General features: G+C 44.7%; 1 protein-coding gene across 1 annotated transcript in view; it reads left to right on the top strand.

The window, feature by feature from the left end:
• The window catches only part of OSBPL3 (oxysterol binding protein like 3), a 97047-nt gene that overhangs the window by 23112 nt on the left and 60385 nt on the right, over positions 1–13550 (top strand). The window contains 1 exon segment of the mRNA XM_083404738.1: positions 13337–13522. Coding sequence (XP_083260864.1) covers positions 13462–13522 — 61 coding nt within the window. The 5' untranslated portion in view covers positions 13337–13461.

The following is a 13550-nucleotide window of genomic DNA, read 5'->3' on the forward strand; positions in this document are numbered from 1 at the left end:
TGGGGACACACACACACACCAAAGTCTTCTTTTTGTCTTAAGACAGAATGCTGGGAATATTATCCAGGTTCAATGGGATTAGAAGAGGCATAGGCAAACTCCGGCCCTCCAGATGTTTGGGACTACAATTCCCATCATCCCTGACTACCGGTCCTGTTAGCTAGGGATGATGGGAATTGTAGTCCCAAACATCTGGAGGGCCGGAGTTTGCCTATGCCTAGATTAGAACATGCTATTTGACATTTTGACTTGCATAAATAAACATATCTGGGTGAAAATGTCCATGTTGCAAACAGAGTTTAAAACACTATTTAAGTGGAGCTGTTTTCACTATGGAAATATTCTTGCTGGAACACGATGTGATTGAGCAACCCTAATCATAATACAGGGTACATGACCTTTCTCAGCAAGTCATCAGGATTGATGTCTTAATAGCTGCACTGTTTTCATCGCAACTGTTGATAGCAGGGGCAAGTAGGTATGGTTCATTTTTTAAAAAAATATATTGCCTGGGTAACAAACATATAAATATTCCAATAAACTGGAGTACTGTTTGTTTAGAACAAATGAAATTTTATTATATTATTATGCTGCTTCTTGACCAGATGGTCGAAAACTTAGGCATGCTGCCAAATCAGCGAGTTGCTTTGTATATAAGTCCTAGTGGGCAACTAGTTTCAATTGGAGACCTCTGATCCAATTTCCTACTGCGTAGCTGCAGCTATACTTCTGAGTAGGTTGGATACAAGGAGAACTTACAAGTCCATTTTCTTAGCCATTCTCTGGCACAGTTCAGATGCACTGCTAAGACAAACCATGGCCTAGCATGAACATGTGGGCTCCTGGAAAGGCGATGGCAGCCCCTGTGCTTTTCTTCTGGGTCTGTGATGTCACGCTACATGAAGCTAATCCATGCTTTAGTTTAGCATGTTGTCTGAACCTGGGCTCATGGTTTGTCTCCTTCAGACAAACCAGGTGAACCAAGTTCAAACCTTGGTTACAGCTTCTAGGAACCCACGCACTCGTGCGTTTGTGTGCCAGGTGTTGTTTGACTTAGTGTTACATGCGAACCAGGTTTCGGTTTATAGTTTTCCTGCTAATTTGGGTCTTTAAGTTGAGTAATGAGCTCATTCTGCAAGAGGGGGAAATGGGACCATGCCCAGTAACTGCTAGCGTGTGGATGGCATGGGCAACATATGTAGAGAGGAACCTGCTGTATCTGCTATGTGCCCCCCACCAAATGATGTGGAACCCAAATCTGGGTTCCACATCTTGGGAAGGGCCTGTAGACATAGATCAGGCTCTGCTTCGTAGACATGCTGCCTCAATAAATGGATGGGGTGTAGGATCAGTGAATACCACTCAACTCCCCCCTCCCGCAACTTGTTAATCGCTTAAGAATGACTGGACAGGGCTTTGCACTTCCTGCTCACAGAAAGGGTTGAGATTAAGGCCTTTAAAGAAACTTCATTTCAAATTCTCCCCATAGCTGTCAACTTTCAGATTTGAAAATAAGGGATCAGCAGCCTCACCTGTCCCAGGGACAGTCTACATGATATCTAACAATCCGGGATAGCATCGGGAAGCAGCGGGAAATGGCGCTGGAATAAGGGAATTTCCCGCAAAAAAAAAAAGGGAAGGTTGACAGCTATGATTCTCTCTGTGCTAGGTTATGGGGTATGGAAACTGTGGACTCCATCTCCCATCAGTGCTAGAAACTCAGATATATAAGCTAGGCACCAAATGGCTCCTTAAACCAGGGTTTAAGGAATGCCTAGTTTGCCATTCTGGGGCCAGACAGCTCGAAAGTCGTATATTTCAATATGGCTTTTTGGTTCCTGAAATTCAGTCTGATTGTGCGGATAAAATACCACAGAGAGAATTCCACAGGATGCATTGCTGGTGTGTGAAAACAGTCAAGATCCAAGGATCCCCAGGCATGCGTCTCCAGATGGTGGAGGCCTCAGGCTTGGCATCTTCACTTGTTCGCGAGTGGTCAGTAGCTAGGTGCAAAATGCACCTAGCCCCTGGCGAATTTCTAATGCTGCTTCCCATCTGCCACAGGCAGTGTGGCCAGTGGCGAGGGGGATGATGGAAATTGTAGTCCAACCCCATGTGAAGTTGATAGGAGCTGCAGTATGAACTCCAGTAGCTGAAACTAAAGTAGCAGAGCCCAAACTGCAGTTGTAGAACCTCTTCTGCCTCCCTTCTGTCAAGTTGCGTTGATTCAGTTTATATGCATGCATCCTTCAGGCAGTAGTCAGCTGCTACATTATCCTCCCAAGGACACAGCGAGTGAGCTGTATTGAAAGAGAAGGTCATAGCTGGGTAACTTTGACTGCACTGGTCTTCAGTTTTTGCCTGGGATATTCCAGATAGGTTTTTCATTACAAATCTGTACTTCGTTGCTGAGTACTCGAGTGTTGCAGATGGTTTCTGGCCACGGAGTCACTGAGGTGCCAGTCATGCTTTCTTACACTTTAATGGTTCAGAAGAGAATAAAAATTATGAAGACTCTGCAGCAGAACTGTGAACAAGTAATTACCTCCGTTTCCAAACCCAGTGGTTAGGAGCCAATCAAACCAGATCAAAGATCCCTGAATAATGCTTGTCTGGTGAATATTAAGGAGATTATCTCCACAGCCACCAAAAGATAAATAAATTTGCAAGAGTAAATTGCCAGCGGTAATCTACTATATTCTTTCTTTCTCAAATCAGAAGCCGCTTTCCCCCGAATTCCCTTTGCAGTGTTTCTCGTGAGGAGTAGTTCAGCTTAACTCCTTGTTAGCACAGTTTTGTGTCAATAAATTGCACTATAATGAATACCTATTCGGTCTGCTGTAGGGATGAGTAATGTTGTGGCTTGTTAGACAAGCATAAATCTGTGGAATCTCTGTGCTGTGTTACTGACAGCTTTCTTTTCTCCTTATTAGGCATGGGAAGGAGAACTAAAACTGATCAAGAGATAATATCCTCATAAAAGACAGATAAATGTATTTGCAAATTGATGCCAAGAGTGTTCCATGCTTACGAATGCCAGAATTTATAGCATTAACCACATGCTGTTCCCTTTTTCAAAAGGGACTGCATTACACCTTGAGTGTATTGGCAAGTAGAAAAATGAGATAATGCGGCCCTGTAATTAGTTCCCCAGCCGAGAACAGCAAAGCTCCTCTGAGTAGCCAGCTCCATTATTCCGTGTGCCATGGTGGGGAGGACTGAGCCAGACAAAAACTTTGGGAGCTGGTAAAAAGCTTTCGGCTTACCTGTGTGGCTGACATTGAAGAGAAACAAAAAAGAATGCACTAGAATAACTAAGCATGTACTTAGCAAGGGCTCTTAAGTTTGGCTGCATCATTCATGCGCTATGATTTTTTCCTAGAGGAATTCTTTCCAAAACCCTACCTTCTCCGTGAAGCCTTTGGGGGAAACCCCTGGAGCAGCAACAGCTAACCTGTGGCTCTCCAGATATTGTTTGTCAGGGACAGGCTGGATGAGGAGGAGCTATGGAGCTGCCAGCCCAAGAGCCTCCCAAGGAGGACTCCGAAGACGACACCCTACAGCCCGAAGCCTGGTGGTGGGACATCAAGGAGCAGTCGGCAGAAGGGATGAGCTAGGAGCTGATAGAAGCAGGAGACCTGAGTGATCAAGAGGGAATCAGGAGAAGGAGGGTCCTCTAGGACATGATTAGAAGCTGAGAGTCACTCTGTATATGCGGACAGTCTCACTCCTGCTGTCTCTCCTCCCGCTCTGACCCCCAGCTCCAGGAGGGTCCTGCACGTTGCTGAGCAATGCGTCAGACAGGACCAGACGAGGAGCCCACTTGCTCAACACAGTTTGCTGGGAGGGATCCAGAGTGAGAGGCTAGAAGGAAAGGGAATGCTCGGAGCTTAGTTTCAGTAACGCCTTTGTTGAGTTAAGACAAACCAAGGACACTGCAGTCTTGTTTTTCCCCTGCTAATAAAAAGCTACAGTGGTACCTTGGGCTAAGAACTTAATTCGTTCCGGAGGTCCGTTCTTAACCTGAAACTGTTCTTAACCTGAAGCACCACTTTAGCTAATGGGGCCTCCTGCTGATGCCATGCCGCCGGAGCCCAATTTCTGTTCTTATCCTGAAGCAAAGTTCTTAACCCGAGGTACTATTTCTGGGTTAGCAGAGTCTGTAACCTGAAGCGTCTGTAACCCGAGGTACCACTGTAATTGCATCCTGAGTCTTCTGTGTGTATGCCTGCCTGGTGGATGACCTGGCTCATGGACAGCTCCTTGAAATTGTTGAACTCCCATTTCCAATCAACCTTAGCTTGCATTGAGTCAGGGTTGAATGGAGTTGGAGTCCAGGAACATCTGGAGAGCAATAAGTTCCCTACTCCTTCCACCACCACCACCACCACCACCACCACCACCATCATCATATTTATACCCCGCCCATCTGACTGGGTTGCTCCAGTCCCTCCAGGTGGCTTCCAACACATACAAAAACATAATAAAACGTCAGACATTAAAAAGTTCCAAATGCAGGGCTGCCTTCAGTGTGCTACTAAGGTTGTAGTCCTATACACCAGTAGTAGCTAATCTATTTCATCCTAAGAACAGTATTGACAGTCATCCACCTCTCCAAGACCACACAGCAGCATTATAGGCAATCTATGGACACTGCAGTCACACATCATTCTCCCCGTCTTTCACACACACCTTGCGCCCACAAAACCATCATTTCCAGCCCCCACCCCAGCAGTTTGAATCCCCACAATGGGGTGAGCTCCCGTTGCTCTTTCCCAGCTCCTGCCAACCTAGCAGTTTGAAAGCACGTCAGAGTGCAAGTAGATAAGTAGGTACCGCTCTGGCGGGAAGGTAAACGGCGTTTCTGCGCGTTTCTGTGGTTCGCCAGAAGCAGCTTAGTCATGCTGGCCACATGACCCGGAAGCTGTACGCCGGCTCCCTCGGCCAATAAAGCGAGATGAGCGACGCAACCCCAGAGTCGTCTGCGACTGGACCTAACGGTCAGGGGTCCCTTTGACTTTTAGGGATAGAATTACTCTTCACTACAGAACCTGTCAAAGTAAAATGTAGAGTTTCCACCCATCCCCACTCCATCGTTGAGCTGGGGGCAAATGCTGCCTTTTGCTCACAAGAGCAGTTGGAATGTTTCGTCTCTAATCTTTGCGCTTTGCGCTGAGATGGAGATAAAAGATCCCCCTGTGACGGGCAGATAAAGCACTCTTGTCTGCCCTTTAGAGATTTATCTTCCAACCAAATGGAAAGATAAAGCTGTGGGGACTGGGAGGCCACTTTCTGTGGCTTGGCGGCCATGTTGTCACTCGTGGCTTGGCCACCCATGCTATGCATGCTTACTTACTCACTCAGGCGCTATGGGAAACTATGGTTAATGAAAACTTCCTGGGTTACCCAGCACACTGAGGAGAGATGGGGTCTGAAGGCACAATGGCTTATGCACATCTTGGCTTACTGTGCTGAAATATGGTTGGCTGAATGCAGCCTGTGGCAGAAGCAAGGTCCAAAATACTGACTTCAGAGGTCACTCTTGGATATGCAAACTATCTGCAGCCTTCTAGCTTTGAATGCAACTGCAGGGGGTATGCATGCCCTCTTCTGCATTATTTATTTATTTCGTACACCTAGCAAAATGTGAAAGTTTTCTCTTGCTACGAGGGGCAAAGAATATGCCCACGGAAATTTGTGAAACAAAGATCCAGGAGCTGCTCTGTTTTCTGTTTTCTTTTAAATGAAAAACAGCTTTTTAGTGAGAGTTATTTTGAGCAAAGAATTGGCTAGGGGTGGTAGTGCTTGCCTTACCCCCTCCCTTTGCCTGCTTCTCTTTTACCCATCCAGATCACTCCCAAATTGTCGTCCCGCACTCCCCAATGCTCTAGTTGCCTCTCCCCTCATGGGCGTAGCCAGGGGAGGCAGGGAGGGTCAGCTGCCTCCCCCCCATCAATAAAATTCAATAAAAAACATAGCAAACTGAGGTTCTCCCCCCCCCAAGGCCTCCCCCCCCCCCAAAAAAAAGAATCCTGGCTACTCCCATGTCTCCACCCCTCAGCATTGTCCCTCCCAAAGCTTGCTTTTCATTTAAAAATCAAGGAAACATGCGCTGGAGTGCAATGTGTTTGCCTATCAATAAATGGCAGCTAATTCATTTGTAAGTTGGTCTGCCATATTGTCTCTGTCTGGATTCCAGAATCCAATTAGTACTGGAAAGTGATGATACCTGAGCTTTTATGCCTTTCAGACTAACAAGGGAGGACAGCAGGCTATAAAATATTTAAGAGCCCTAGCAAAAGGACATAACAGCCATGCACTAAATAAAAGAAAGGGCTGATCACTTTGTTCAAGTGTGGTAAAGGCTGCAAAGTGTTTTCAAATTGACGCTCTTCAAGTCTGAAAGGCAGCATTTGTGTGTTTTGAAGAAGCATGCTTGCTCAAAGAAGAGTGATGTATGAACGCTATCAGCCCAATGGGGAAGCTCACTTCGTTTAGGGTGTGAATCGGAAACGGACAGGCTATGTTTCGAAAATCCAACCAAGTTATTTTTATGAATGTGGAATGTATTGGAGGTTAATGGGGGCAGATGGTTGGGCTTGCAACGCACAAGCCGTTCTTCCTCAGTCTAAGCTGTATAAAAGCACCTTCTGGCAGTTGTGCTAACTTAGACGCACTGCAAGGATGAGTACAATCTGATAAGCTGGTAAGGAAACCCATTGCAGGATGCAAGCAGCACGGACTGCTCACATTTCGCCGTTAGGTATCTCAGGCAGAGAAACTGAAGATGAAATCGGCACAGGAGGAGATGGTAAGGCAGGATGGGTCCCAGTAGGCTAGCAGAGGCATGGAACCCGATAATGGGGAATCTCTGGTCCTCCAGGTGTTGCTGAATTACAACTCCCATCATCATTGACTGTTGGCCGTGCAGGCCAATAGAATTTGGATTCCAACAACATCATCAGGAGGGGCAGAGACTCTCCGAGTTAAAGCAAGATGAAAGATGAGGTCGCTGTGCGGAGTAGTAGACTGAGGCATCAAGAAGGAATGATTGGGCCCAACAAGAGAGGAGACTGTGGACCAAAGGAGCAGAATGGCAGCAACAAAAGAGGCATGCATTTGTAACTGGAAGGGATGATGGATGCAGTTAATGCTCTTGTTCCTGGGGAGAGAACCCAACACAGCCAAAGAGAACTTTCTGCTTAAGGAAGTAAGGCAGCAAGTAGCACAGAGACTCAGGGTGGGTGGGTAATTTCTGAGCCTGTGGGGCAAGAAAGGCATACGAGGATGATCATTGTACCTATGTTGTTGTTGTTTAGTCGTTTAGTGGTGTCCGACTCTTCGTCACCCCATGGACCAGAGCACGCCAGGCACTTCTGTCTTCCACTGCCTCCCGCAACATGGTCAAACTCATGCTGGTAGCTTCGAGAATACTGTCCAACCATCTCGTCCTCTGTCGTCCCCTTCTCCTGGTGCCCTCCATCTTTCCCAACATCATGGTCTTTTCCAGGGAGTCTTCTCTTCTCATGAGGTGGCCAAAGTATTGGAGCCTCAGCTTCAGGATCTGTCCTTCCAGTGACCACTCAGGCCTGATTTCCTTAAGAATGGATAGGTTTGATCATCTTGCAGTCCATGGGACTCTCAAGAGTCTCCTCCAGCACCATAATTCAAAAGCATATTGTACCTATAGCTATGGCTGTTTCAAAAAAGAGCTTGCAAACGGTTGCCAAGACTCAGCAGTGATAGAAACGTGGAATCTTATGGTGCAGAACTATTCCCCGTGAGTCCTGGGGGAGGGGGGCGGACAGTCATTTCTAGGACTCAAAAGACCTTGCATCCAGATGAACCCCACACACTGATTGATGAGCTGCTATTATTATGAGCTGAGCAGCATGGTGATCAAGCCGTTATGATTACCTGCAGCCATGTATGAGTTAGTGCCATGCTGAAAATTTCTCTGACAGTTTCTTTCCTTTGTAACCATTCTGCATCAATCGCCAAGAAAATAAATTGCCTTCAAAAATTATCAGAGGGGAGAGATTTTTTTTTTTTAATGAAGTTCTCATAAGTGGGCATGTGGGATTTTGGTTGCACCTACCTTACTGGTGTGATGTCCTCAGGGCTTTTGTGTGTCCTTTCATTCTGCAAGCCATCTCAGTAGCCTGCAGCCTTCCCCGGTCCACCCACTTTCCCCTCTGGCCCCACCCACCACGAGACCTGGTTCGGAAGGGAATGTGGAAACCTTGGCCTAAGAGAGATTCTGCAGCCCTGGTTTACTGGGAAGAAACGCAGATCCTAGTACACAGGGAGTTAAAAAAATAAAATAAAAATTTGACTGTTCTGTTTTTCCTCTGTTGCTTGGAATGACCAGGGTAAGAGCAGATGCTAGCAGAACACACCAGTTGTAGCCAAATTGTACTTGAATGTCTATTTTTAGTTTCCTACCTGCTTAGGGATGTGTGGTGCATTTTGGGAAAGCTCATCAGTTCTTCATAATAGATTCCATATGGCTGGCAAAAGGGTGGGGGTGGGGTGTCCAGGGTATTTAAGGAATAACAAAATTAAAAGGGGAGGGGGAATGAAATGCTGGTCAACTGGTGCTTAGGGGCTGTTAATAGATTATAAGTAAACTAATACAAAATGTGCTGTTGCTAACCAACCCATTTAAATGATTTTTTTTTTATTTAAAGAGAGAGAAATCCATTTTGTTTCCTTTGTCCTTGTGAGGTCTTCTGTCAAAATCTTGAAATGAGCAACCTGATGGAACATAACTGAGTTGATTTTTGTGGATGTCCTGGAGCTGGTCACATTGGGAATCCATTACTACTCTCCTTTTAGCTACTTAAAATACTCTGTGTAGACAAGACCTGAAAATGAGTGTGTTTTCTTTATGTTATTTAAGGAAGAATTGCATGAATGATCAAGCAGGTTGTATTTATAGATACAGTTTTGTATATTCTAAAAATACAGTGGATAACTACTGGGTTAGAGATGAGCCATAATTTCTAAAGAGCTGTAGAAAGTGCTAAGCAACAACAAAAAATTATAACTGCTCCATGGCAACTCCACCGCCAGCTTTCCCCTCTAATATTTCTTTCAGAGGATCTGAGAGCGAAGTCACGCATTGCTATGTAATAATAGTACAACAGATTGTAACCGTGAAGCATTGTGACCATGAATGCAAAGGCATACCAAAATAGTTTGTGTCTTGTTGAAATTATTGAAATTTTTAGATATATTTGGAACTTGAGTGTATCGACCAGGGAGGGGGTGGTAGCTGTTCAGATATTTTTGCCGTTTTTTCAACTTGCATGCTGCTTCAATTAGGAACATTTTATTAGGACCCCCTCCACAAAAAACCCCCCACCAACGCAACCATTCAATAAACTTGAAGTATGATGCAAATAACCTGCCACATCACATGACCCGCTTCCGTAAAGAACTTGTGGTCACATGCAGGTGAAAACTGAAAGTGTGCGGAGCAGAAATTTGAAGATTGCTGAAACAATTCTCTGGAGCGAATTCTGTGGCCTTGCTGCTGCTTAATGTCTGAAACACCTGCATAGGCATATGTCTCCCTTCTTTATCCTGAGAGATGCTTTATGCTATAAAGTTCTCTGCTGCGTGGTTCCCCCCCCTCCCCCTTTCTTGTTTCCAGAACAATTAGAAAGAGTGTTGAAAATAGAAAGGCAGAGCTCATTAACCTCTAGGAGGCATTTGTGCAGTTTCCAATATGAAACTCCTAAGCAATAATAAATTCAGACAGCAGAGCATGATTGTACCTCTGCCCCAAGACTCAATTCTTGCAGCTGAAGATGCTGCTGAATTTTGTTGATGCAGGAGGTACTGTTTCATGGTAACAGAAAGTGAAATGGGTTTCACCAGGCCTTGACAGTTGAAATAGGTAATTAGAGGATTGGCTCTTCCAAAAGAGCTCTTGGGAACAAACGGAGAGTTCCTTTTTATAACCTCTGAAAAGAGAGGAATTGGTGCTTTAAAAGTAAACCTTGAATCATAATGGAAGAACCTTATTCTGCTAACCGAGAATAAGCTCAGGATCTGCACCTATGGCTATGCCCATGCCCGAGAGTCCTGTCTGGGGTTTCGCCCACTCGCTAGCAACAGTTAGCCAGCGTGGCACACGATTCCTTCGCACACTTGGACTCGTGGTGTCACGATCTTGGGCAAAAATAATCAATTCAAGAGATCTGTAGCTGGCCATACAGATGCATCAGTGCATAACTGCAGGTGTCTGTAGTTTTTGAGCTGTTGAGTACAGGGGTACCTTGGTTGTCGAACAGCTTGGCTCCCGAACAAATCGGCTCCCGAACGCTGCAAACCCGGAAATAAGTGTTCCGGATTAAGTTTGACAACCGAGGTACCACCGTATTGCAACCACATTAGGCAACTTTATAGCAGAGTTTTAAAATATCCCAGTGGTGCTTCTTAAATGTTGGTTGCTGCATACAAGCTATTGGCAGCCATTCACAAAGGCACTTGAGATCCTGCTGTTTTTTTAAATAGAAGAACGAGTGTGATATGTAGTGTTTAGATCCTAGCACTTACAATGAGATGCCTTCTCCTTTCCATATCCCACTGAATAGGAAGAAGACAAATGGGGCCTTCAACAAAATCTTGTAGTTGCATTCTTTCCCCTTTCCCAATGGCTGGACTCCTATAAGGCTAAAGCAGGCTGATTCATTCATCTCTATTTACCAGTTGGTTTTCTTTTCCAATTGCCAACATTCCATGGTCCCTGGAATGCATGAGCAATACTCAATCTTCACTGGACTGTTTCTGAAGGTGTTCAGATGTTTTGTACTTCCTCATACCTCGGGGTTCAGCGGAACATGCTGCTTTTTCTTCCTTGTTTCTCAGTAATCCACATTTCGACGCCAGTGCTGTTGGCACTCAACCACCTGAGTTCACTGTTGGAGGGAATGATGACAGATCTGGCGCCGGATTCGCTGAAGCGGACCTTGCCATATGTTGTCACGCAGGCAGCTTGGGTGAATAAACGTAGCCATGGTTCTTAATTCAGCACCAAGTAGCCAGGCATGTAATGCAACACTTGCTGCAGACAAAAAAACCAAGGTGAACTGGGGTTGTCTGGGGAGCAAGTTAGTAGAACACACTGCATGAGGCATAATACCATAAAACCTGATTTTAGCAAGAGCATATTCTGTGGCCATTGTGCAGACACCAAGAACAGGAAAAACTCCAGCGCTGGTATCTGGGCATTTTTTAAAAAGCAAACTCTATAATCTGTAAACTGGACATTGGTGCATGGTATTAAAATGATTGGATTTCATATCCTGAAAAGAGTTGTTGGCAAGACATAAGAAATGCTTTGCTTAGATTGTTTATATATCGTCAGCTTATATATTGTCAGCACTACTAGAGTCCAAGAGGACAAGATCAAAGTTAAATATTGATCAGTATTCTAAACCCTCCCCCATGTATTACATGTTACATATTACATTACGTATTTTGACCACTGTTGAATGATACAATATTTTGTGTAATAGTACAGTAAGAGACTTTATTACCCTCAAGTTTGTGAAAGGCGTTGCCCTTTAGTCTAGCTTTTGTGAAGTGGGAAGAATCTGTTGCCATGGTTACTCTGGCTCACGTTTTCTACATTGTCACTGGGACCACCAGCAAGGTTCTCGATGCAGACTGCCACCTTGGTGCTGCTATTAAATATTGTTTTCTGCCAGACTCGACAACAGATGCCTACTTAAATACCTGACCTCGTCATGCAACTGGGATTGCTATTGTGCGGCAGTTAAAGGTGTTGTGTTCTTCGGGGCGGCAATTTCCATAAATGGGTTTTCCACCAATCTTATTGACATTGTTAATACCTTTGCCTCCTTCTCTATGGAGGTCAGTTATTGCTCTCTAATCATTTCCTGTGGGTATTTTCTGTTGTTTATCTATGCATAGCTGACAGGTTTTTAAATGCCCACACCTTTAAGTGCTGCTTAGATAATTGGGCAAAAAACACAACATTTTTAAACAACAACTTGGATGTGTTTAAAAGGTGAAAATGACTCACCTGATGACCTATAAAGATAAGGTGGTCCTAGAAGTATTGTCTTCTGGTAGAGGTATGGTCTGTGAGCTCTGTGTATCTGAATGGATACATCAGGACAGGCATCCCCAAACTTGGCCCTCCAGATGTTTTGGGACTACAACTCCCATCAGCCCTAGCTAACAGGACCAGTGGTCAGGGATGATGGGAGTTGTAGTTCCAAGACATCTGGAGGGCCGAGTTTGGGGGTGCCTGCATCAGAAGGTCAAAATCTCTCACCTGAACATCTCTGCACATGGAATCCATGCAGATCCAAGAGCGTTCCCACAAATCATCCCACCCATATCTCTGCCCCATAACTAAAACACAGTTAAGGGCTGACATAGTGTACTGGCTTAAGCATGTGGGTTTGAAGACCCTGGTTCAGATCTTAGCTTTGGACATAAACACAGTGGGGCTTGCTGCAATTAACAAGGGCTTATCCACGCTTAACTTTTCCTCGGCACTATTGAGACATGGTCTGTCCTTTAAAGCTTTATGTCTGAGTGCCCTTTCTTTTGCTCCAGAGCTTTCCCACAAAAAAATGTTCTTTAAAGCGGGGAAAGTTTGGGTGTGTGTGTGGCCAGGAATGCTCAGCCATGGAGTTTTAAATTGCAGACCATGCCTGGAAAGAGTGGAGGAAAGTATGGATAAGCCTCAATATGAAGTGTTATGAAATACACTCCGGCACTATATAAATTATTTTTCTATTGTTAATTATTTAAATTCTCCCCCCCCCCCTTTCAGAGCAAGCTCTCTCAATGATGCTCGTGAATAAAAGATAAAATGATATTTCATGATAAAGAAATGTACAAGAATTAAAACTTCAGCAGGTAATAAACCTTAAAGTGAAAAAGAAAGAAAACCCTGCCAGTCTTTATTTTCCGACCACTTCTATAAACTGTCCGAGAAGTGGGGTTAGCAGGTTGTTTCTCAGTAATCAAAGGCTGTATGTATCCCTAACATTACCTGGTTCCTATTCAGTTTCTTTTTGAATGCCTCCGAAAAAGGTAGAACATTACACTAAATAATACTTCGTGTCCATCTGCCTTCCCTTTCTTTTGAGACCTATTTCAACACTACTCATCAAGTATTGAATGGTACCCTTTATAGCTTATTGGTTTGCTAATTTTATAGCAATGGTGTCACGTTGCATTGCTGAAAATTTGAACTCTTTATTGTTGTTAGAATTGCTATTGACTAAAATTGATGGTGTGCTGTTGTCTCCTTTTCCTCCCCTCACCCTCCTGCTCTGTCTTTTAGGAATTTCCTTTGAGCACCACGAGCGCCGCTGGAATGCATTTGGAGATGCGATGACTCCTGCCTTTCTCTCCCATGTCTTCTCGTTTTGTCATTGAATTGGTACAGAAGAAACTCTTTCAGAGACCATGACTGAAGAAAAGAATCTTGGTGTGTCTCAGAAAGTCTTGTCCCCTTCAAGAAGTACCAGTAGCGGGGGCCACTAGGTGGCGCGTTG

This window comes from Podarcis tiliguerta (genome assembly GCF_965153285.1).
Source record: "Podarcis tiliguerta genome assembly, chromosome: 12".
Classification (NCBI taxonomy): Eukaryota; Metazoa; Chordata; class Lepidosauria; order Squamata; family Lacertidae; genus Podarcis; species Podarcis tiliguerta.